This window comes from Diadema antillarum, unplaced genomic scaffold (assembly GCF_040938485.1).
Source record: "Diadema antillarum isolate AM-2024a unplaced genomic scaffold, OU_Dant_1.0 scf00000028, whole genome shotgun sequence".
Classification (NCBI taxonomy): Eukaryota; Metazoa; Echinodermata; class Echinoidea; order Diadematoida; family Diadematidae; genus Diadema; species Diadema antillarum.
In genome coordinates, this window is record NW_027270917.1 from 4,764,099 (window position 1) to 4,790,555 (window position 26,457).

The 26,457-nt window shown below is 37.0% G+C and overlaps 1 protein-coding gene across 1 annotated transcript; it reads left to right on the forward strand.

Moving 5' to 3' along the window:
* The first annotated feature begins 11,401 nt into the window (after positions 1-11,401).
* LOC139736003 (zinc metalloproteinase nas-6-like) lies at positions 11,402-26,311 on the forward strand. Its single transcript, XM_071646754.1, has 16 exons — positions 11,402-11,455; positions 12,532-12,588; positions 12,956-12,983; positions 14,863-14,949; positions 15,576-15,637; positions 16,409-16,496; positions 16,860-16,977; positions 17,760-17,938; positions 18,370-18,612; positions 20,103-20,231; positions 20,785-20,805; positions 21,518-21,637; positions 21,893-21,898; positions 22,903-23,031; positions 24,136-24,276; positions 25,587-26,311. The coding sequence occupies exons 1-16, from the start codon at positions 11,402-11,404 to the stop codon at positions 25,796-25,798; spliced, it is 1,674 nt and encodes a 557-aa protein (XP_071502855.1). The 3' UTR covers positions 25,799-26,311.
* The last annotated feature ends 146 nt before the right edge of the window (positions 26,312-26,457 follow it).

The window sequence follows — 26,457 nt, forward strand, 5'->3', positions numbered from 1 at the left end:
TGTCTGTGCGTGAATGTAAATGTGAGTGTGTGCATGTGTGGGGGTGTGCAGTGCATGTGCGTTGATAATAACAATAATGATACTGATACATTTTTACGTTATACAATAGAACAAATGTTACATCATATAGTCTCGCTAAATTTATGTCTACAAAAGTAAATGGAATCCTCCTACACTTAACGTTGGTGAGGTAAATTCGTATGCGTAATATGAAATGAAAATGATTATAAAAGAAGACAAGGCGCTTCTATGGTAATAACAGAAATATAATAACTCCAATAATAGCATACGAACGAGGTGTTCTAACAGTTAAGGTAAAAAAATTAGATTGGTTGTTTTACAGAGTCATACTGACAAGCCCCTTCGAACGTCTATGCATTTACGTAGAGATAGTTTGTGAAGGTGAGACATGAAAGAGGAATGTACATCTGGAGAAAAATTCTTGTGTCAAACTACAATGAAAGGGTTCACAAGTTTACAAGAGTGCAAACGGAACATTCTTGAGTGATTTATAACTGTGCACGGACACAGTCTTGACAAAAATAAAAAATTTTTGTTATACAATAGAATAAATTTTACATCATATAGTCTCGCTAAATTTATGTCTACAAAAGTAAATGGAATCCTCCTACACTTAACGTTGGTGAGGTAAATTCGTATGCGTAATATGAAATAACAATGATTATAAAAGAAGACAAGGCGCTTATATGGTAATAACAGAAATATAATTACTCCAATAATAGCATACGAACGAGGTGTTCTAACAGTTAAGGTAAAAAAATTGATTGGTTGTTTGACAGAGTCATGCTGACAAGCCCCTTCGAACGTCTATGCATTTACGTAGAGATAGTTTGTGAAGGTGAGACATGAAGGAGGAATGTACATCTGGAGGAAAATTCTTGTGTCAAACTACAATGAAAGGGTTCACAAGTTTACAAGAGTGCAAACGGGACATTCTTGAGTGATTTATAACTGTGCACGGACACTGTCTTGACAAAAATAAAAAAATTCATTCTGTATACACTATCTACTGGTAGCTTAGGAAAATCCAGACCAATTGAATTTGTCCCGATCGTCAAAAACATCAGCCGTTTGTTTATCTTATACAAAATTTTTAGAATCTGATTTAAATGTAAGCTGGTATGTTGTTTGATTCGTCAGAAGCGGAAATAAATGATACTCTGCTGATCAATAGTGCTCTATGGGGAAGAAGTTCAGTTTAAACAACAAAAAAAAAAAAAACAAACAAACAAACAAACAAACAAACAAACAAACCAAGATGCGGCCAACTGATGTCATTGTCAATATCAAGGTTGAAAGGTAAGTGCAGTTTAGGTATAATCAGATATGCACGTAAATAGAAAGTCTTTCCGGTAATGCAGCGGCGCCGGCAGGGCCCGGCATTCGGACGAAAGGGTCATAAGAAGATAAAAAAAAAAGAATATCTCAGTTGCTATTACTGAGTCATGCTGCTTAACCCCTGCTAACGACTGTGCACTAGCGGAGAGAAACTTTGTGCAAAGTTCATGCATTCTAAGTAGTAATATGACAATAATAAAATTATATTATAGGTAACAGAGAAAGATGCATGGTGATACGAAAAACTATATAGTTTGTCAAACCACATATTTCATGGGCAGCGATTTAAGAAGAAAATTGTTTGACAGGAACTGAAAGCTGCGATGATATCAACTATCAGTGGGTTCAGAGAAAATTCTACGAAATCATTTTTATTCGTATCTTTTGTTTTTATTACAAGATGCAATTCTTAGGGCCCATCAACCATCACCTGCTTATCCTGGAAACTGAATGTGAAGAAATGAAAAGTCATGCTATATATCGACTGCAATCAAATGTGCCGAGCTTAATTCAAATGCGCAACTCCTCCCAAATCTCCTTAAACAGAAATATGATAAATATATCGTCATTGATATACATTTCGCATACTAGTATGTGAAATCGCTTAAGTCAAAAACGATCTCTTAAAGTCAGTAAGGGAAAATATGTAGTAACATAGATGAAAGCTGAAATGGATTTTGTTTTCTTCACAGCTTGTTCTATTGTCTGTGAAACTATTTCTTGTTTGTACTCGTTTGACTAAATACTTTTTTTCCCCAGGCAACTACTGTATAGTCTTTTCATTCTACAATGTTCTTTTTACCTTATTTTCTGTTATCAAAGGAAGTGAAATATATATATGATTTGTCGAAAAATGAAATAAACTGTGAAACTGGAAAAAAAAAACCCACTTGAATATGGAGCTATACCTTTCCCCCTCTGACATGAAAATTTTATATCCAAATGTTGTGATTTCATCTGACTTGAATACAAATAGGAATATAAAAGTTTGATTTTCCTGGTTACATTTGAAGTTAAGTCTAGAAAAGGACACTCAAAACCAAGCTGTAGCATAGTCATTAACATTGTTATGTCTTTTCTATTTTCACATATATTTTACGTTAAACGAGAGCGTTAAAGAAATTTGTTGCACTATTACCATTCAAAGTCGAACAATTCAATGCAAATATTTACATATAGCTTGATGGGGGTAGAATTATTCAAGGTTAAAAAATGAGCAATGGTAATGAACATGATTATATCTCATCCTCTCTCTGTATATATGGCTTATCAATTCAATGTTGCCTTTAATGTTTCCTAAAAGGGATCGTACAGTTTTGGTTGAGATTTAATTTCAGGTTTCTAACATTTTGGAGAGATAATGAGAAACCACTTATGAAATATGAAACAGCATGTAATTCTATGAGGAATTCAACATTTATTTGATGAAAATTGGTTTTGAACTGGCCGAGATTTCCAAAAAAGAGCGATTCCAAATAAAGTGTTGGACCCACACTTTATTACGATCGCTTTGTTTTACTTTGTTTTTAGATGTTTCATTCATTCCAAACCCGATTTTCATCAAATAAACTTTGAATTCCTCTTAAAATGGTATGCTCTGTACTATATCAAAAGTGTTTTCTTGGTATCTCACAAAAAGTTAAAAGCCAGATTCTCATTTCCACCGATACTGTACCATCCCTTTAAAACAAACACTAAGTTTGTTTGCGGTTCAGGGTCTGGCTGCACGTGCACGGTAAGTTTTCCGGTTACAAAGAAATAATGAGCTCTTGTATTCAAATGTTATGTTCCTTTCACTTTCCTCCCTCATGCTATGTCATTTTAATCGGTATTCCGTTATATTACTCTTGTCGTAACCACAACATTAATGTATACTTTCCTCTCTCTTCTTTTCTTTCCATCCGTCTCTCTCTGAAGCCTTTTCTCTCTAATTGCCTCTCCATCCTTCCTTTGCCTACGCACTTCTGATGTCTTCAAAGTTTTTTTGTCTGCGAGAAAAAATTGCAATATTTTCCAATTTCGCCCTGACCTTTGACATAGATGACTCGAATAAGGCAGGAGGTGGAACTCTAATTTCACTCCTCAAGTGTCGTTATTGCCATTGACTGATAGGCAATTACATACTCAGTTGAGTAAATGCAATTGTTGATAAAGGACTTCAAAACCTTTCATCTTCATTTATTGTCAATTTCCGTATTACCTCTATGTAAGTAACAAAGGTCCTTGATAAGTCCTAGCTTAAAATGGTTACTGTGTACTACACATAAACAAAAAAAAAAAGGAAGAAGCAAATTTGAGGTATCGAAGAAGAAATACAGAAACATTATAAGTAATTATGATAAGATATAATTATCATATTTCTAAATCATCATGATATAATTTTCCATATGAGCTTCTTGAGAATCGAGACTCGTGTTTTCCAAGAGGATGCAAATATTATACCAGGGCCCTGTTTCATAAAGCTGTTTGTAAAGTTACGCATGACTTTACGAGCGATATTATGTGTGTCCATTTTTTCCTTACATTTTTAGCAAAGTATGACTGTATGTCAACATTTTCATCTACATTGGGGCAAAATACACTTTCAACTAAAAACGTGTATTAACATGTAGAATAAAAAGTTCAGCTTTAGCTACTGAAATTCACAATGATTAATAAAACCCACTTGGCTTGCCATATTCAATTCGTTCGTAACTTTACGAACAGTTTATGAAACAGGACCCAGGTACATGCATCCTTTTACAATCCACGTGGGTTTAAGAGGAACATGGTCCTACTATAGTAACAGACAATTCTGTCTACAAAGGAGAAATAACATTAAGCGCCGAAGAGGATTCCAATATTTAATAGGTCATACAAAAGCGCTCTCATTTCAATTTCCATGTTTTTTTATTTCACGTGTTTCTACAAAAATACACTTTCAACTACTTTCTACTCCCCATATGATTTACTTGGTGCGAAATTCAGTATCATTTCCATGCAGTCTATGTCTGCTCAATAGATCCATCGCCATAATGAGGGGCAGCCTAAAGTTTAACACTTATATATATATATATATATATATATATATATATATATAGATTTAATTATTGATGTATGTCCTAATACGCTAACCAAAGACATTGAAATGCACTGTAATGTCTGTTGTGGGAATCTCTAGTAGCATATAAACAGGCAAGCCATGTTCTGTTTAGGTAGAGGTGCATTCCAATGTCATCTGTGGTTGTTGTTGTTGATGATGAATTAGATGAAACAGCATTTATAGCTCCGTTGTTAACTATGCAGCAATTATGATTGACAGATGATGTCATTGAAAGAATCTTGGTTTTCAAGTTTATTTCTTGTGGGCCTATATCCAATCAACGTGAAGAAAAAAAAAGATAAGAATTGCAATAAGATACACGGCACGTATTTAAATATCATTTTGCCACGTAAGTGATATTGAGAGTATCACCCATGAATCAACTTATTTAAAGTCAACATGTTTTGTGTATTTGCACTGCGTATTGTTTAAAAGGGAATGTTGTGATGAGGAGCTAGCGTTATATACGCAGAGCAGCGTAAACTAGGTCATAAAGAGGGCGAAGGGTAACAAATATGACCAGAAATGATTAGATTTGATTCCCGCTATATGTTAACCAGCGGGGGTGAGGGTGAGAGGCGAAATTCAAGGGAAAGGTGAGGGCACTTTAACTCTCTGGAGGAGGTGAAGAAAAAAAAATAGCACAGAAGAGGTCAAACAGAGTTTAAAGAATTGGAGCAAAATATATAAAGAACGTGTGTCTATTGACAGACGATTTAGAATGATTTGAAGCCATTCACTATTCAGTAATAAACTAGAAAAGAACTCGGAGAATGCAGACCTTCACAAAGCAGCTCATTTCAACCTATAAACACACATCCATATGATAAAAGTGGTCCTATTTCCCAATGATAAGGAACATTATATTTGTACTACGCAGCTACATAGAGGATCGACGGGCCGTTTTACAGAGGGGTCCCGACCTCCTGCGGCTGTGCATTCGGTATTTTGTCGATATGAAAACTGTTATTGCCTGGAGTTGACTCGGACAAAAAGTCGGAGATGCAGGTTGGATATAGGAAAACGTGGATCAAGCTATTTTTATGATTTATTTAAAGTGCGTGACAGACATGACAAAAGTGTGATTTCCTGAAATTTCCTGAAGATTGGCAACGTTTCCTACAGAACATTACTACATATTGCCATCACTGCCATGACACATCTGATTTTTCATTTTCTTTGTGTGTTTTTTTTTTCTCTTCAGCGAAATCATTTAAGTCTAAACAATGTCTACCTGTTGGGGAATTAAGGTATTATACTGCAAAATCACAAAGCTGCAGTAATCCACGAAAACATCCATTTTCGAGTCTTGATTCTCTTACACTGCTATGGAACATTCATGTATATAGGCCGATACATGTCTCACACCTGAAAATAGACTAGACTTTCAGAGACATATATCTTCGATGCGGTCTAATACTGCATCATCTTCATGTCACTTTTAAGAATTGGAAAGTCCTGAGTACGATGGGTAGTTCACGGAGAAGGTATTAATCATGTCTAGTAGCTCTATGGTATACATATATCATCTTTCGTTTGTTCAGCGATCTGGGAGTTTATGTCGTTCTAAATTACAGGGGTACGTTCAGAATCTAGACGAGTTGTACGACACAGCTTTGTGGTTGTACTACAGGGTGGCGCGAAAAATGAAGGTTATCTTAACAACACAAGAAAGGCATTATACAAAAACAAAATAGAAAACAGTAATTAATATCCATATTTCCTCACATTCGAAAGTCCCTCGTCATTGTACTAGCCTTCACCAAATCACATTATAGAGAGGATGAGTGGTTGTCTTTTTTTAATCTCTTAGTACATGACTGTGTTGAGTACTATTTTTTTTTTCGTGTATATTATGCTAGTGTTTTATTAGGGGAATGATGGAAAATGGAGTTAAGTTCTGTGAACTGTCCTTCGTAAATTTGCTCGTCACTAGTGCTTTCTCACACTTTCTGCCGAACCGTAGGCGGCAGGATATAGGCCTACCGTCGAGGAAGCGACAGGGACCCCGTACACTCATCCTGCTTTTAGCAACCTTGTGTAGGGTATTCCGGTGTCTCGAACAGATTAATTTCCGGCACGATCGATGTCTCTACTAACATTATTGTCTATATCATAGCTCAGGACACAATGTTAACCCTGGTGTTTAAACTGTGCACTTTGATTTTCCATCTGTTTGTTCATTTACTTCAACGGTGCTATCCCTGTATTTCATTATAAACATTTCAACAGGTGTACAATATTCCTTTTTTCTACAAAAGAGCTGTCTCGTGTTTGTTAATGTGTCTTCTTTGTCTCGCTTTATCAGTTTTGTAACTACAGTTTCTTATGAGGAGACTGCTAACTGCAAACTCTGTTTTTTGGCAGTCCCCTCCATTTCCAACCATTTTTTCTGTACTTGTCTTGAAATTACAAAATTTGTATCGTAGTTTGTTTTTTATTACATTGTTGTATCATTAGTATATTGTGTATTCAAATGTTGTAGTCATAATTACGTGTTAGAAATGAAATAAAATGAAGCGAAACAAAACGATTTAAGTTCTCTCAGATTTATTATGATTATGCTCGCTGAGTCTATTAAGCACATACTTATAGTACTTTCTCCATTCATCTGTAGTATGTCTGAACTCTGAATGACTCTCATACTTGCGAGAGCAATCCCTTTCTTTTCACTTTGTGAGATCAACTTTCAATACCTAATTTGGCTGTTCACCATTCACAATGAGTCATAGCTGAATGACAACAATCGAAGCCATTATACATATCTCTCTCGACGAAACGCGGGTTAGGTTGGATGTGACACAGAGTCAGATTCATAAAAAAGAATACGCGTCATCGCTCTGCAATGTCCTGCCTGGGTCCTGCCATGACCGTGTTTGAACTAGTCTCACTATGCAGACTCGATGCTAATACTTATAAATCATTACCCGGACCAAGGAGCTTAGTTTTGAAGCTCCTTGCCCGGACATCTAGTAAATGCAACCGCACTTGGCGCACAGGACAATGTCACAGACAAAATGCTCTATAGCCATGTGCATATATACTTAGTTCATGTAATAAAATGGTGTCTCCATGGAGACAATTTTTTTTTTACTAGCTCAGAAAATTATCGATTAAAATTTTTGAATGAAAATATTCCCGCAATATCCCTGAACAAAACGCATTCGGCTAAATGATTCCACCTGTGATAAACTGTTATTCCAGTCATTACATAATTTTGTTAGCGTATGTTTGTGTGTTTGCATGTGTGCGTGTGTGTGTGTGTGTGTGTGTGTGTGTGTGTGTGTGTTTGTGTTTGTGGAGGTGAAGGGTGTTGGTAGAGTAATTAAAAAAATCCCCAAGTTTGTGTTCGTTTGAATCCACCTTCGAAAGACGGTAATAGAGCTGTTTACAGACGACTTATATTTCAATATACATAAATTTACATCAAAGATCGTCATAGCTAAACTGTGTATCCAAGGTAGATTCAAAGTCGTTGCATGTAGGCCTATGCTTCAAAAGTGAAAACATGTCGTCAAAACTCATCAAAAGTTCCTAGAGAGAGGATTAGAAAATTGAGTTCATTTTATTAATATGACTTACTATATTTGCAGGGTCAATATTTACTTGAATCACATTGCGCCATGGTGGACGGTTTGGACTAAGCAGCTTATTACCTAATATGGACAGATTATATTTTCTCATTGTGTTTCCATTAGGTGGACTTTTCCGCTTACCATTTCATTACAGTATCCGAGTTATTGGTCACGGGAAGTATGGTTTGCACAAGCTTTTCCACAAATCCCTTCCGCCGATCGAATGGTTCTAATCTACCTGGTTTGATCATTCTGTAAGTCTTTCAGTGACCCTGAAGGTGTTGAACGCGTGCACTTTTCTACTGAACTCATATCCGTGATTTTCAAATATTACACTATAAGTCATGCATTATGAGTAACAGATTAGTCACTGTATGGAGCAGGCAGGCTTAAACGTTATTATCACCAAAAAATGTACGAATCCGGTGATTATGACATTACAGTCCATAAATTCATATTTGCCCGCACTAATGTATTAAAAATCTACCCAGTTTGAAAAGAACAAAATGAGAACTTTTTAGTGGATCGCTATTTTCCATGATTGAAGTTATTTTCCGAACGCTCACGAAGTATACACGCATTGTTCCTCGTAATTATTGTACATATGTTGTTATGTATAATTTATTTCATATACTACATGAATCTTTTAACGTTTGGACAATTTTATTTCATGACATGTATACTTTGTATTATGTTTATGATCTTCGTTGATTGGAAATAAACTATGATTGAATTGAATTGAATTGAATTGAATTGAATTGAATTGAACTCAAAACCTGAATAAAAAAATACATTTCTGGATGGCTATAGTTTGTTTACCATCTAAAGCTATTTTCTTTATCAAAATACGCAAGTTCGCCTCAATAGACACAGATATAATTATAATCCTAAACTGTGATGCTCAGTTTGCTTGCTAATATGAATTTCCTCTATAACTTGTGGTATCGACCACCGAAACTCAATAATGATTTTTTTTTTTTATGCGAAATCAGGCACTGTTTTTCGCTAATGTCTTCAGATATTGGATGCTATATCGCGCATAGACCTAACTCATAAGCCGGTTGCCATCACTTAATTATCAGAGATACATGGAAAGAAAATAAGAGTTATTTCTTCACATTTGACGACAAGGGTGAGATTACAATAAAAAGTAGGAATATGGATTGTCAAGATGTACCGTGTTATCATTATGATAGTTATCATTTTTTGTTCGTTTGTTTGTTTCTAATTTCAGTCTCCTTTATTGGTATAAATTTCTATCCCTGGCTTCACAAAGAGATAATCTGCTATTCTCGTTGAAATCACTCTTTTAGCAGGTCAAATCGCTCAATATTCATCTGACGGATATATGCTGATATTTATATATTTAATTATTTATCTATTCATTCATTCATTCATTCATTTTTTTATTTCCAATTTGATTTAATCAGCCCAGCTTCGTAAGTTACAAAAAAAAATGCTTTCATTTGGGGTCCTGCTGATGGGATCATTGTACATGTATTTCCTGAGTGAGAAAGGACATAGTGCATCTCTTTTATTTTGTCAATGCTTTTACTATAAAGTACAACAGTTACCTGATTTTATCCCTTTTTGCTTTAAGTATTGGATATTCATTCTGCAATGATACAATATTCTATCTGTATTTTTACACACGGTGAATTGTCGGAAGGATTATTCTACAGGAAGGTATCATATTTTGTCTCATGTCACTAAAGTTTCCGTTCAACTATAAAGATTAAGAGATATCCAAGCATGAATTACATCAACAGCTCAAGCTCCAAGACAGTTTGTCATGAAATCCAATAAGAATATATACGTAACTATATACACGGATAGAGAGACAGGGAGACTTAGAATTTTATACTTGTTAATTGGCAGATGTTCGAAATTCATGTTCCGAAATTGCTTATGATGATAACATAAATCTATTTTTACCAAATGTTTATCTTTTTTTTTCTCGTTCTTCTGTATTTGCGGACACGATACAGTGTACAACGTGTATACATGTCATATGCCCTGTGTGCAGTCAAACAGTTTAATAGGGAATAGTTACGATTTTTTTTTTTGTAATACGGACTCTTTCGATAAATTTTACAATTACATTATTTCATTTCATTTCATTTCATATATTATGTATTAAGTTTCCACACAAATCATACAAGGTTATATTTGCATCCTCCATCCATGACAATGTAGAGTAACACATAAATTGTAAGTTATAAGTATACAAATAACATTTACATGACGCAAAATCAATTGAAATCATTCATAAGTATATTATGTTCTTGACGGAAAGATAATATTGTGTGTGGTGGGAACCTATATACATAGAAGCAGATGGCTGTAAGAGTAGGTTCCCCGAAAGAAAGCCCTTATGTGTGTACTGAATTTATTACTGTAACTAAATTTAATAAAAGACGCCAAATCATAACAGTATATGTTTATCAAATCATGTACATTGCGGTAACATATTTCAATTAATTATATTTTACCACACCTGTATGTTTAGGGAGTTTACAAATTTGAACAATGTGCAAATTGATGCTAATCAATAGAGGAAAATCTGGAAAAGTTTGTGATTCCGCATTTTCTGTTTAGCAATTTTGAAGAAACCTCAACTACTCTGTTGGTCTTTTGTTCCTGACTTTACTCATTCATTAAAGCTATACTTCACGGTGAGAAATGATAATTCAATGAAGAGAACTAAAACGAAAAAAGTAACCCATCTATCTGTAGATATGATATTCCTTTTCTGATATATTCCATAAATCTACGGAATTCGGCAATTCGAATTTACTTCAGAGTAGGGTCAAACAATATAACAATAAAGTAAAAATCATTACAACGCAATTACCTTAATTTAAAAAAAAAATAGAGTTTAACCATGTACACAGTAGACAATAATTATATATTTCCTTTTTTTTTGTTCTATTTGAATCAAATGAAAAGAAATAGATAAACTGTCAATTCATGCCTAATTCTAACAACGAAAGAAAGAAAGAAAAAAAAAAGAAAAATTATATTGTTAGCTGTCACTGGAAACCACCTACTACCACGACTCGAATGACTCTTTCTGATTGGCTATTGGTGATGTCATCCAGAGCTGTCGCTCACCGCGATTGGGAACCAGTGCGTAAACCGGAGACTAGTGCGGTCTCGCCAATGCAAAAAAAAAAAAAGACCAAGAAGTCTGGTGCTCAGGGAACTCTGTAGATGGACGTGCAGAATCAAACACTATAAATACACTTTGCTTTGGCAGTCATCATATCAGTAACCAGTGAGGACTTCGAAGAGACGACAGGTGTAGAAAACAGGCGAACAAGTGGCGGTAACTATACCACAACGAGATTTTGGCAAGTGAGCTGTAACACCAAGAAGATTGAGAATGGCGCACATCACACCATTGGTGCTGCTTCTATGCGTTATCGGGATATCGAACGTAAGTAGATCTAGTGCACTTCCATCAACTTCGAGTTAAACTAAGAGGTTATTGTCAACTTTCGATCCTTAGCATTAGACATTTGTGCCCTCATCTCTTCTCCTTCCATCTTGCCTTTTCAGGGGATATGAATTTGACGAAATGTATACCATTTTAAACGATACTTACGTTTACAGTCCAAGTTGAGGCATATGACTTGCCGAATTTGAATGGCAAAATATTGAATTTGTAAGCAGCAGCGATGAATTTCGGTGACAATTGAAGAGTTTGTTTGATTTTCAAATATGATTGACAAAATACGAATATGAATGGCAATCAATAAAGCAAACCTAGGCAGTAAGGTTGTACGGACGAAATATTGTATTGAAAACTGCGAAAGTTATGTCAGTCCACATAACGTACGTTCACCTCTAAGTCTAGAAATGGTATGAGACACATTGTCCAATAGAAATTAGGGGCTGACATTGTCTTTTCTGTCTTTTCTATTCAATATCAGGCCATTTAGTTTCAAAACAACAAATTTTCAACAAACATTTATCATTTCACCTTCATATGTTACATAGATGTCAGTCCCTCTTAATGTATGTTCGCCCAAGAATTTTTATTTTCACATAAATTCCGATATTTTGCTTGTTTGAAGAAATTTGGGGGCAAAGTTATCTTTCATTAAAGTGTTCTCAAAGATCCATGGGGAAAGCAAATTGGAAACAGAAAATAACCTGACATCCCTGAAATGTACCCTTTTACCTAAAAAATGCCCATTTACTTGCATCAAAATAACTTTTGCCATCATTCAAGGCTCAGACACTCAAAGATAATTGTGATTTCCATAAAGTCATTAAAAGTCCCATGGACTACATGCATTTCAATGAATTTGAAACTTCATGGAACGTTGCATAAATTTCTCTATTTTGTTCTTGTTTTTTAATCTGAGCATTGTTCTATCGTCCAGTTCATATGCATCAATTTTACTGTCTTTCCAGAATATCATGATTTTTTTTTTTTAAATTCAGTTTTATCAGCGTGTCGTGTGCAGCCTACTAACGTAAATGATTTTTTTTTGTCTCCGATTGCAGGCAGCATATGACTACAAGGTCGGACAGGTTAACGCACGTGGCGTTCGTATTGGCTCAGTAAGTATACATGTACCAACACTTACCAAGATACTTTCTGTATATATTGAAAAAAAAATCAAAGTTAATGACGCGTAGGGTGGGAAAACATGTGAAGCGGCTATGGCAGCTTAGCCAAGAAAAGGGGAGAGTATATTTTGTTCTTTCATAATACGTCAGAGCAGGGAGGTGAGACTTGCCTTTTTTTCCCTCTTGATGGGTGTCCGTGATAACTTTTGATAGTTAAGACGCAATACAGGTTGAGTGTATTCAACAATAGGTATTTTGGACTTCGTATTTCATGAATTTCAGATTTTCCTTGTACACATTTTCCCCCATTTCGCTCAAGTACCTGTTTTCTCTATACGTGCCTATGTCACATCTACAGGTGGATCTAGTACAGCCGCCAGCAGACAGTAAGACAAATTTACATTTTATTTTAGCCATCAGACGAACTGTATTGGCCATAATGTATTGTCATCCAGAGGACCTGTATATCTGCAGTTATAATAATGTGCCTGTCATAACAAGACAATTCATATCACTATCATTATTAATTGAACTGTTGTGCTAATGTTAATTTTTTTTTGGGCCATCGTTTTTCAATCATGATCGCTTTTAGTTCTGTCTGTGTATTTGTGTGTGTGTCTGTGTGTGTATGTGTGTGTGCTTGTTTGTTTGTTTGTTAGTTTGTTTGTGCTGACAGGACCATTTTACACATTAACGCCGAACAATTCCAAGGAAATTAATCCTTTTCATTATATATATATATTTTTTGTCGACATGTATGACCGGACTCCGTTGGTTGAAGCTAACTTTCTAACATACAATTAATATCCACATTGCTCCTTGCTGAATATTGCTAATTGGGTACATCTGCTTGCTTGCGTTTTCTTTGCTTGACCTAAACCGCAGCAAAGGAAGTTCATGTAATATCCCTATAAAAAAAATAATAGAAAAAAAAAACTTTGTTGCAGCAGCTTGGTATTCATTCTCTGATCGCTAGTTTTGCTTGATACTTACTATCTGTCATTACTCTTCTTTTAATGGTGCTCCTGACAGGGTTGGTTTATATAAATCTACTCCAGAAGAGAAAAAACAAAACCCATAAAAAACTTCGTGGGTATTTGATTGATTACTTTATTGTCAGCAACGGAAATTCGTCGTACAGTGGATGTTAAAACAAATATACAAGAAACACATTACATGTATACACCCAAAACCACAATCACAAAGTGCATCTGAAACTGAAACAGAAGCATATTAACATATCATACAATATCTCATACACCATAACAACGTTGTAATGCCGATTGACCCGACGTGTACTAACTGTAATAAGAGACTAAATGTTGCCATATATCATTTCTATCATATCATCTTGATCCCCTGCAGCGTCAGCATCTTAATCCGCAACTCGATTTTTTGAACACTTATTAAATATTTTACAACTTACTGTTATACGCATCCTGTCATAGTTATCAGGGGTCAGACTTTGTTTAAACCACTTTCATTATTTTCGTTTTCATTTCTTTTTTTGCGTATTAGTCCAAAATATTGTTGATACATATATCTTTTCCTATCCATCTGGTTGTTTTCTTTGTCATCTAATCCATATTAGTATTAAATCGTCATTATTATGTGTGATTGTTAACGTTTTAAGTGATGTTGTGAAAAGCCAAGCAATCATTAAAAAAACACCAAGGTGTAGAAGAAACGAATAAAGCCCCTTTAAACATGTTTCTCATATAATTCTCCCCTTAGAGTGAATAACAAAATTCATAATCGCAGTCGCGCATGTGAAAATATACTCCATTGCCCTGTTCACTAACACAATTCTGGAATTACCTTTTACTTTCAACATAACATTCATACTTATGTTATTTATTGTTTGTTTTCAGTTATACAATTTGCTTTGTTTCATTAAAAAAAATATTTCGTCACATTGCTTCTCGTCCTAAAACTAAAATACCATGTTAACTGATTGGTTGACCGGTGGGTGGAATTCACGTTTTACTCTTGTTTCCATCTATTTCGTAATGAAGCAAGGAACATACAGACATGACAGAGATATTTTCTGAAATGAAGATGAATTAAAGTGTACCATTGGAATTTGAAGATCGAGCACTCCTATCAGCTTGATTTAAAAAAAAAAGTATTCCTTCCAGATATTTATTTATAGTCAAGATATCGATACATGAAACAAAATATACGTTATTTCAACCACGTCGTTGATTACGTCACATCGATCCGTCATAATTATTGTCTGTGTTCATTATGTTTTGCCTCCTGTAGAACTACGATTTTTCGGAACGCCGCGAGAAGGAGATGCTATGGAGCACATCTTAAACATGAACATAGAAGCCATGAACAAGTCAAGTGGTAAGAAATCCTTCAGCTTAAGTTTGTTTTGAGCAAGAAAAAATAGTGACAAATCTGTTGCTAATAACAATAATGATTGAATGATAATCAACAACTTGTCAACTGAAGATTATTTGATTATTGCAAGAGTGCTTAATAATGTGTTTGAATATTTTGATTTTGGTGTCCTGAAACCTTGAATAGACCTTCGTCATCAAAGCGTACAATATTCATATAGTGTCAGCTTGTTTAGATTGTGATTTCAAATCTGTTCAATTGATGTCATAGGTGAGAATGAATGCTCATGTAAGTATAATTAATGATTTGATTAACTCTATATGACGTTTTTGAGCCAAATTTCGGGAAAACTGTAGTCTAGTATTGTGTGCACAAAACAAATGTTAGAATACCAAAAACAGTTCCATGTACAATTAGTTTCAAATTACAAGGGTAAAGTGACATGATCTGTTGCTTCACACCAAGTTCATTCTCCAACAATCCACCTTCCCCTAAAAAGACACACACACACACATACACACATACACACACGCAGGTGGGCTGTGCCTTATTATTATTATTTCTTTTTGCACTGATTGTATAACTCCCCTGATTTACGTGTTTGTTTGTTCGTTTGTTTGTTATTGTAGAAACCGGTGAGGATACCACGTGCCTCTCGGAGGGGGATATTGTCGTTCCCTGCGGGGATACGGTAAGTTCACTCTCGCTTTAATATTCCTCCAATTATATTCTTGACATGCACCGATAGATGTCTGCAGCATGATTGACCAATCTTTCAATTCCATTCAATTCATTTATTTCATTTTCATTTTTCTTCCAACAAAACATAACACAAAGTAAATCTTGACGAAAGTTACTCTTTAAATATTGTTATATACCTCTGAAAATAAGTTGATATGGTTTCAAATAAGATCAAGCAAAAATTGCACGAATTTTGAGAACCGAGCATGAGGTGGAAATGATGTTACAGGTTTTCGTGTTTACACGAAACAGTGCAATCGCGATATAGTCACATAATAATGCAAATTAAGGAATTCCGTGATGTTGACGCCTCGCTATCAGTCTCAAATTCATCTGTACAAAGAAGCTTTACTAAATATCCCGTTTTTGATTAAATCTATAAGAAAATACATTGATGTTATTCTAACTGTGTAATAGCTTTGTTTCGACAACCTTTACAGAGTAATATGGAGTTGTGAAATCATTGACGTAATCCTTGTCAATTGTTCGCAGGTACTTATTCGAAGTTCATCTCGTTTTGACTGATAATGTTGATAATCTTATTCTTCGCTCTCTGTACGATCACAGATCGCTAACACTCCCTCTAAATGCAAGTTTCATATTCTATGTGTAATTGAACATATTAGGTAAAGCATTCTGTTCATGAACTGACTTTGTAAGGATTCTTCTTCTTCTTCTTCTTCTTCTTCTTCTTCTTCTTCTTCTTCTTCTGATTTGATAGGGAGGAAGGGGGCGAAGAAATGCCATTCGCGACCGCTCATTGAGATGGCCAAATGGGGTGGTTCCCTACACCATCGATAACCGATTCGGTAAGTCCCGCCGGAAACAAACTCAACTGCGCAATCACACGAACTCTTTGAACTTCCAACCCGAGTCCTGTCATCATAATATCCGGTTTACAGTTCAGACATTTTTCAGTAACTTCATTGACAGGCGATCACTTTATATATTGTTTTTCAGTAGAGCATTCATATTCTATGAACATTTTGGTCAAAAAAAAAATTGCCCTCAACCACCAAAGAGGTTGCCGAGAATTGCTTTTCAAATTCTATGATAAATTGCTTCTCAACCCAGCATTGCTTTTCCAACAATCGACTCACAGCTCCATTCGCCTTCTTTTGTCTGAATATAAGTGTCACTTGTTTCTTTCGAACCATGATCACGCCATGCAGACTACGGGGCTCGCCAGCGTATCCAAACAGCCATTCAGAGGTACCATGACACCACGTGTATTCGCTTTGTGCAGCGGACCAACCAGCGGGACTATGTCGAGGTCTTTCCTGGCAACGGGTAAGAAAACAACAAAAGAAAAACAAAAGCAAACAAACAAAACGACAGCGACGTGACAGAGAAAAACTACAAAAGGAAGAGACAATCACCAGGTCTTTCCTTCCAGCTAATTGATCAAAATTCCACTGACAAAGCACTTGCTATTTTGGCAGATAAGACTCCGTGTGAACGAATCGCAGTGACTTAAAGGTCCTGTTTACCTTTAGGAACAGTGATTTGAAAAAAATGTTCAAGATATCACATTTCGTGCATATGTGTTGGTCAGCTGTATCACACAACGTCCTACCATATAAAATAAAGCAATAAAGCATAAAATATACGGAGATATCATTTGTTTTTCTCAATAAACCATAACTGTAGACGGTTTGGTCCGGAAACATTTTTATCATAACTATTGTTCACATTTTGTATATTTAACAATGCTTAATGTTGATTATACTGATTCAAATTTTTACATTGGTTGTTTCTATCCCTAACTCACATTTTAGAACTATTTTGAAGCACTACTGTTTGGTTTTTGTTTCATCTGCAAATGGTAAATAATGCCTTTAAACGTATGACCGCTGTCCATTTTGGTATCTACATTGTATAACTCTTTACTCCTGTGCTCACACGCCGTTTTCTTTTCTTCTTCTCCCGTTACCTTCAGTCAATCTTCTGCATATTAATGTTTGATCAAACAGCTATCAAGCTTAAATTGCACATTGATGGGTATTCCACGTGACATTAGCTTTTTTTAAAACAAAGTGTATATCACTCTGTTCTATGCTCTATATACGTAGCTGCTATTCATTAGTCGGGCGTGTCGGTGGTCGCCAGCAGCTGTCTCTCGGGGTGGGCTGCACGACAAATTTGGGCACCATCATCCACGAATTCATGCACGCCATCGGGTTCCAGCACGAGCAGACCAGAGCTGATCGAGATAGCTTTGTCTACATCTACACCCAGAACATCATCAGAGGTAACGACCTCTAGGATTCCCAATCTTGAATATTAGCAATTATAATCATTATAAGCTATTGTAGTTGATAGTATAGTGCTTTACTATTACTAACTCAATGTGATTTCAATTAGCACAAACGCAGAAATACCCCCCCCCCTCCCGCAAAACCCCCGAGGCCCCGACAGCAGCAGCAGCAGTAACAGTTTAGTATCGATTATACAGTTTTATTTCCCTAGCAATTGTAACTAAATCCCAAGTAAATGTAGTACAAGAGACGAGAGATACACAGCGATAATCAAGAATGAGCTTTCTGCCTCGAATCACTTGTAAACGATCGAAGCATTTCCTCTGCAGTGTCGGTTGTGACCATCTCTGTAGTATCGATAGCAGTTGAGTCCAGCAAGAGTGTCATCACTTTCACAACTTTTGTCCGATTTAAAATTCCGCAGGGCTCGAATACAACTTCGACAAGTACGATCTGACTCGGATCAACCACCTCGGCACTTCGTACGACTACTTCTCCGTCATGCACTACCACATGACCGCCTTCAGCGCTAACGGCCAACCGACCATCGTCGCACGCGACCAGAGAGTGCGACTCGATTACCGGTCCGATTTCAGCAACGTTGACATCGACGAAATCAATATCCTCTATGAATGCAGTGAGTGCAACGGTCATTTCCCTTCTTTGAGTAGGGCAGAGTTTGACTGGCTTGGACTAACTTGCTTTTATCTTACTTGGACTAACGCCTGAGCGGATCCGAGGGAGAGAAGAATAGAATCATTAAATGAGAGAAAGATGTTATTTAGAGGGGGGAAGGTTCAGGTGCCATTTTCTTTACTTTGTCTCCCTCCACGAATTAAATTTGATAAGATCGCAACTGCTGATCTGTAAATTAAAAAACATGTCGGAAAGCAGTAGATGACAGGTTCGAGTACCACTGAATCCTTTTTTCCGACATGCTTCTTAATTTACAGATCAGTAGTTACGATCTTAACAAATTCAATTTGTAGAGGGAGACAAATTAAAAGAAGATGGCACCTAAATAGAATCACTATCAGAATGTAATTACGAAGTACCCACTTTTGCACCTTTTGTAGCATGCTACATATATATATATATATATATGTATATATTTTTAATGTCAAAAAATGCAAAACGTTGAGCACTTCTCTTTATTCGGCATTTCTCTTTCCACACTCCATATTGCACCAGGTTGGTCTCTTGCAATATACACACACACAGTTACCTGTATTTTATAATGGCCTTATTCTCATACCGCTTCTGCAATTTACCATTCACGTAAATACAACAATGTCTTCAATTATATTCCTCTTGACGCTTGTCGTGAGTGCGGCAGTCAAGTAACGAGCAGGAATAATCCTTACATCTGTACAATTATGAAGATAAAAATGAAAGTAGCAAAGACAACCCTGCATGGATGCATATTCTTAAAACCCATTTTAGTCATTCTAAGTCCATTTATTTATTATCCGTTGTTATGAGATTTAAGCCAAGAACTTCATCAAGATGGGAAAATGAATTTGATTGCCATGACCTTTTATGTGAGTCATATAGGTGTATATAGGTATATACATAAATATACATACATAGATTGATTGATTGGCTCATTAATTAATTAATTCATTCATTCATTCATTCATTCATTCATTCATTCATTCGTTCAGTCAGTCAGTCAGTCATTCGTTCCTTATTTACTTATTTTTTTCTCCTTTTTTTTCGCAGGCAACACCGGTGGTGGTGGAGATGATGGGACAAACCCGACAAGTAAGAATGAGTGGTAACTTCATCTTTGAACACCAAGAGTATCAACACACAATACGATCATATAAAGTCCCACTGCGTACCAAATGGAGTGCAGACCGCTATTATACGGATTCAGGCAAAACACAGAGAAATACACGGATGTCCCCATTCCTATACTGCTTCAGCACTTCCAGTGATGCAATGTTATTAAAGCATCAATTTTGAGGGGTTTGCTTTGTTTCTGATGTACTGTTTTGTCATTTGACGCTCCTCTTCAATTATCGAAGACAACTTGATTCCCATAGAACAACGTCAATCCCCACCATTCGTCAGATGTTTAAGGTTTCTTTCTATATCTAGCTATCTATTTATCTTCTTGATTCATTTGTCCTTATGTCCCCATTAATTGTTTAGACCCAGATGATTGTGTTGACAAGAATGAATACTGTCAGGCCTGGGCCGAAGCGGGTTTCTGTCAGCGTAACCCCCAGTGGATGTTGGCCAACTGTCTCATCAGCTGCGACGTCTGCCAACCCGATACAGGTATCAGAGAGTAATTTTTGTGGCTTCGTGCATGCCTCATGTCTCATGCGATCATAATTACAATCTTATGCTGCTCTTTTAGCATTCCTCCCCAACCCAGCATTTTCATAAATTCAAAATGTTTTAGTCGTTCCTAATTTCATTTTAGTTGTCAATGGCATACTTATAGATTTTACATAAGGTCATTATACTTTGAAATGTCAATATATGCACTTATCTTCTGTTAAAGAAAAGACATTTACATGTTTTGTTGGAGATGGATAATGAATAAACTATGGAACGAACTAACGAATGAATGAATACATGGTTAACGCTGTCAGGAATATATGCAAATTAATGACCGTTCTCTTTTCTCCGCTTGAAAAACCAGAGAGACATCACACCCACGCCTCACCCCTTTTGAAAACAGTAGTAAACTTTAATCTGTAATGCTGTAATCTGTACTGTAACGAACATGACTCAGAAGCAGAACCCGTAGAATCTTCTGTGATCTTTGTTGTTTTTTTGACGAACCACTCTCCTATTCTTTTCTTTCTTTCTATTTTCTTATCAGGCACCGGCGGAGGCAATGAAAGTGAGTACGAGGCAGATTTAGATTATTCAGACATTCCTTAGCGTTACATCAAATTATAAAAGGATACTTTCAATCAGTTGACGTCTTAGAAGATCGTATGATTTTTTCCCCATATGATAATATGGGCCTTGCGTTCTCGAACAATCCCAAAGTAATGAATTAGACTGAGAAGACAAGTTAATTAAACTCGTTAATTTCTGTGTACTTGAAAAGTACTACGGGGAAAAACATTAAATCGCATGGTGCATCGCTCGGATAGGACATAAAATGGAGGTCCCGTGTATGAGAGAGTCACAGCTCATGCACGTAAAAGATCCCGCTTCATTCATTCATCGCAAAGAGCAGGGTGTCTAACCCGGTGAAGGGGTCCTACCCCACATCCAACTGGACCCCATGGAAGACCAGCTTAGTGTAGCTGAATATGGGTTATCCAGCCATCTTCACAGATGGAAAATGAACAACAACAACAACAATAACAAGCATCAAAGAAAAAATTGAAACGAGTCTTCATCTCAATATACTGACGCTACAAAACTTCCGTCCTTTTTTTTTCACGTTCATTAAAACCTTGGAAATAACTTCAGTGTGACCATACAAAAGTCATTGCTTTTATAATGACCTGTATCTGAAAGGCACCGTTGTACATTTGAACCTTTGTTATTTTGTTTTTCGGTCTAACATCTCCTCTACTTCATTTTCTTCGTGTTGACAGACTGCAGGGATATGGACGAAAGCTGTGAATACTGGGCAAGCATTGGTGAATGTGAGGCCAATCCATCATGGATGCTGCCAAATTGTCAAGTCAGCTGCAATCAGTGTGACGTCGTAACAGGTGAAAATGATGGACAGACAGACAGACAAATAAACAAACATACAAGACAAAATCAAAACGCACCAATAAAGCAGCCGAAACTCTTTTGTGGAATCTATGGCAACTACCCCCTGGGCAATTACCCCAGACCCTCCCCCTGATCTTCTTATCCCAATCCTAATCCTGAACCTAATCCTAACTCTAACCCAAATTCTAATCCTAAACCTAGCCCTAATCCTAATTTTTACTCTAACGTTATCACTAACTAGTATTTAGCCGGGGGTTATTGATTGACGCTTTCATGAGTGTGTGAGCGTCGAAGAGGATGCTTCACACATGCTGCAGCCAGAGCCCAAGAGTCCCTTTATATCTCTACCAACGACCAGTGACCTGTATCAGGGCAATTACCCCCCCCCCCCCCTTCCCGGCTAAATACTGGTTAGTAATAAGGTTAGAGTCAAGATCGGGGTTAGGGTTAGGCTTAGGGTTAGAGTTTGGGTTAGGGTTAGGATTAGGTTCAGGATTAGGATTAAGGTTAGGATCAGGGGAAGGATCCGGGGTAAATGCCAAGGGGGTAATTGGCCCAGACCCCAGTGGCCACGAAGATCACTTCACGGGCACTGCTAACAGCCAGCTAAAACCCCCTAGCTCTAATCATGGAGCTTCTGTAGCAGCTCCATGCTCTAATGAGGGCGCTACTCTGAAAGTTGGACCAGAACCATCAAAACACAGCTGAAGGTTGGCTGACAACCTGCACTATGCTCTAATGTGCATTATGGCGACATGATCCTTTCTTAGACAAAGTATGTAACAAAGGAGTACACACGCCATCATGATATTGTGACTGACTGAAACCGAGTTGACCCTTCCCTCCCCCCCCCCCCCCGACTGTGATTCTAATTGTAAACCGTGACACAATAATTGTCAGCGGAAGTCAGTTCGTAATGTAGGGAATAGAAATGATTTTATGTCCTAAACATACCAATTAGATACACCAGGTGCATACATAACTTAGTATGAGAGTGCAAAACAATGAATTTATGAAAATATGTTACCTTATGCCAATTTGCAATTTGAATGATAGCAATTAAACTGAGAAACGAAATTGTGAACGTTGGCATGATGGAGTAAGTGGTATCACTGCACACAATCACTGACTACACATTTTATTCTAAAGCATTGTTTCATGTTTTGGCATATACAGTAACTGGCCACAGGGCTTGATATCGGTACGATGAAATCATCCCTAATTAAAACTATGTGTGCTCTCTTCTATGCTTGACCAGAAAACTGCGTGGACCTGAACGACAACTGCGCCCTGTGGGCTCGATTTGACCAGTGCTCGGTTAACCCAGACTACATGCTGACGAACTGCCCGAAATCGTGTGGGCAGTGCAGTGAAGGCCTAATGAAAAGTAAGTGCATAGCGCCATCTACTGTCGAAAGCTCAACTTAAAGGGATGATGGTATTAGTATTGGTGGAGGTGAGGATTGGGCTTTTAACATTTTTGCGAGATACTAAGAAACCACTTACGAAATAATACAGAGCATACCATTCTAACAGGAATTCAAAGTTTATTAGATGAAAAATTGGTAGTGGAATGGCTGAGACATCCAAAAACAAAGTAAAACAAAGCGATCCTATTAAAAGGTGGGTCCCACCCTTTGTTAGGGTTGCTTTTTTTTTGTTGATATCTCAGCCATTTCAAAACCAATTTTCTTATATAAACGTTGAATCCCTCTTGGAATTACATGCTGTATCATATTTCATGAGATTTTTTTCAATATCTCACCAAAAAAAAAAAAAAAATGTTAGAAACCCAAAGTTAGGTCTCAACCAAAACTATACGATCCCTTTATGAGTTGGATAAAAGTATAATGTTGTGTGTGGTATCAAACCCACTGTTGACCGTTGAGTTTGATTCAGCTTACAGCGGTAAAATGACAGAAAAGAGATAAGAGATTCTTCTTCAAATTTAACGAAACTGCCTCACTTATTATTAATTTGATTAATATCATCATCGTCGTCGTCGTCGTCATTGTCGTCGCCACATCAATCACCTTCGTGTCTCTGTCATTTATTCGTGTTTCAAAGGTATTGAAGTGTAGATAATGTCTTCGAGACCCATGCGCGAGGACGAAATTCAGAAGAATATCACTTTATAGAGTAGCGATTCTCATAGAAGAAAAAAAAAAACCTCACCAAACAAACAACAACAGCAGCAAAATCAAAAAGTAAAGACACCACATGCACGTAATAAGATCGCGCTTTTCATTCATTCATCGCAGAGAGCAGGGTGTTTAACCCGGTGAAGTGGTCCCGCCCTCTTGGCCAACTGAAACCCATGGAAGACCAGCTCGTGCAGCTGAATATGGGATATCCAGCCATCGTCTCAAATGGAAAAAATGAAATAACAAAAGGAAAAGGCAACTCAAGAACAAAATTGGGTCTTACATTCTCTAATTAGTACTTTTGATTTATGCCTCATATTCTTCCTCCCTCCATTTATTTTTTACAGGTTGCGAAGATTATAATGAAAACTGTCCTGATTGGGCAGCTTACGACCAATGCGACCTAAACCCGGGCTACATGAACTACAACTGCAGAAAGAGCTGCGGGCTCTGCACGGCCAGCTCACCTCTTGACCTCGTGCCGCAAGGTAGGCTAAAACAAAGCTATCCGTACACAAAATTTGGCCGACTCGGTTTCAGTTGGGCACGACATGGCGTATATTCCTTTGCTACTTTATTGTATAACAGAGCATTATGCCGCCATATCGTTACCCAGTGGAGCAGAGTTGGCCAAACTTTATCATTATGACCAGATGACACTGGGCGAAAAAAAAAACAACTTAAGAAAGGCCCTCTATACTCGGAGCTTCACGAAAAAAAAAGTTGCAGGCTCATTTACCGCTTTGAACCAATAAACCCCCCCTCTCCATCCTCATAGCTGTATCAAGATTAGATTAATTGTCCAAGTGACACAATTAACATGGAATATATAGAAGACACGTTTTGACGTAAAGGATGGTGACGAAGAACACAATTGTTACCATGATCTGAGATAACAGAATGCGATTAATGAAAGGTTGATACGTAAGGAAACGAGACAAGTAATGTTTTTTGTTTGTTTGTTTGTTTGTTTGTTTGTTTTATTTAAACACGGGTTAAAATTTGGTTATATCATTGAGGATTGGAAAAAATAAGAAAATAGAGGAGGCGGAGAGATGACGCAGATGTCTTTGTGATTCTGTAAGTCTCAACATTACACAGTGAGGTTAGAGGTTCGAGCCCCGGTAACCGGGAATAGAATAGGAATTGCTACATTATTATGGTGGGTATGTATCATTCATTGACGATTCCGTATACATTATGTACTTGGGCGGTCGGTCAAAAACGTTCCCGTGCATAGGTACTGAAATGTTGAAGCATGATTTTACAGGACCAGTATCGATTATTGACAGTATGGCTTATTATGTCGACATGATGAGAGTGAGTCAAATTGCGATAATGTACTAGTTATGATAATCAATGTAATTATCATCTTCATTCATTTCTATCATCGTCATTATACGCTTTCGCAGTGACGGAGGAGTGTGGTCAAGAAGAATCGCTATGCAATTAGTGGATAAACGCCATCTACGTCAGGGGAAGAGCGTTACTTTCACTTGCATCCATTTTTCTTTTTCTTTATTGGTTAAAAAAAAAGAATCAGTGCACGAATCCTAAATTGTCAAAGTGGCCCTTCTACTAGTCGTTAGCATTCGAGCCTCAAAGAGCTGCCTGGCCTTTTCAGACGAATAATCCTCACTTCGACTCCACCCAACATGGATGTCCAAGAATAAGATATGCATCTCGTATGTCTGATGAGCATTCATGCATAATCAGTCTGTGTGCATCGACTTTTATTGTAGCTCCTTTACACAGACATTAATGTACTCCGCCTTTCCTTTTTCTCCCCAAAATTTAGCGCAATGCCAAGACACCAACGGTTACTGCTCAATCTACCAATCACAAGGCATGTGCGAGAGCAAGCCGGAGTACATGAACATGTTTTGCCCGTCGACTTGCGGGATGTGTCCGGAGCAACTCTATGCCGGTAACGGGGCGAGCGGCCGCTGGTCTCTGCAGCAGTGGTTGGTGGTTGCACTGGCCACTGTTGTTCTTCCCAGATTGGTATAGCCATGCCTCCATCCCTGCTTTAGATGTAACATTTTGTATAACCCAATTCTGATTAATGTCGACATCAAATCTAGTGTCAGTATTCCAAGAAATGCGTAAACATTACTTACTGTCAATGTTCATGGAACCCCTACAGGTCCTAATGTAGGAACGTGAGGACCTAACAAAATAAAACGCAGAAATTCAGTCATTCAATGTCTTACAAACTAAGCAGTGTTCTCAATAACACAAACATCCTAATCTTCGTGAACCCTGCTACAGAATTCTTTAGTTTGACACAGCAGCTGTCTCGTTGTCAAATGATTGCAAAAACAGGTTAGGCCTCTAAGTCTATTACACTCATTACATCTTCTGAAATACGTGACGGTGTTTAAAAAGTCACTGTGACAAGTGAAATGTGACGAAAGACAATTCAGTCATTCTTTTCTTCGTCATCATAGAATTATTCAGTGACAGAAAGTAATCAGAATGATTAAGATGTAATATCCACCAAAGCTCAGTAAGGGCTGTTTATATATGACAATGCAATGCTTAGTACTTTTGTTAATTTGAGATGATCTTTTCTGTACTTGATGATCCGTAAACATTGTGTCACAATCACAATACTAGCACTATGGATTGTTATTACTCTCTTACTGGTATTTTGTTCAGCTTAGATG

Coding starts and splice junctions, on each gene's coding strand:
- LOC139736003 (XM_071646754.1), top strand. CDS start 11,402: ATGGCGCACATCACACCATTGGTGCTGCTTCTATGCGTTATCGGGATA. Junction 12,589..12,955: donor GTGGCGTTCGTATTGGCTCA/GTAAGTATACAT, acceptor TCACATCTACAG/GTGGATCTAGTACAGCCGCC. Junction 23,032..24,135: donor CAGTGAAGGCCTAATGAAAA/GTAAGTGCATAG, acceptor TATTTTTTACAG/GTTGCGAAGATTATAATGAA.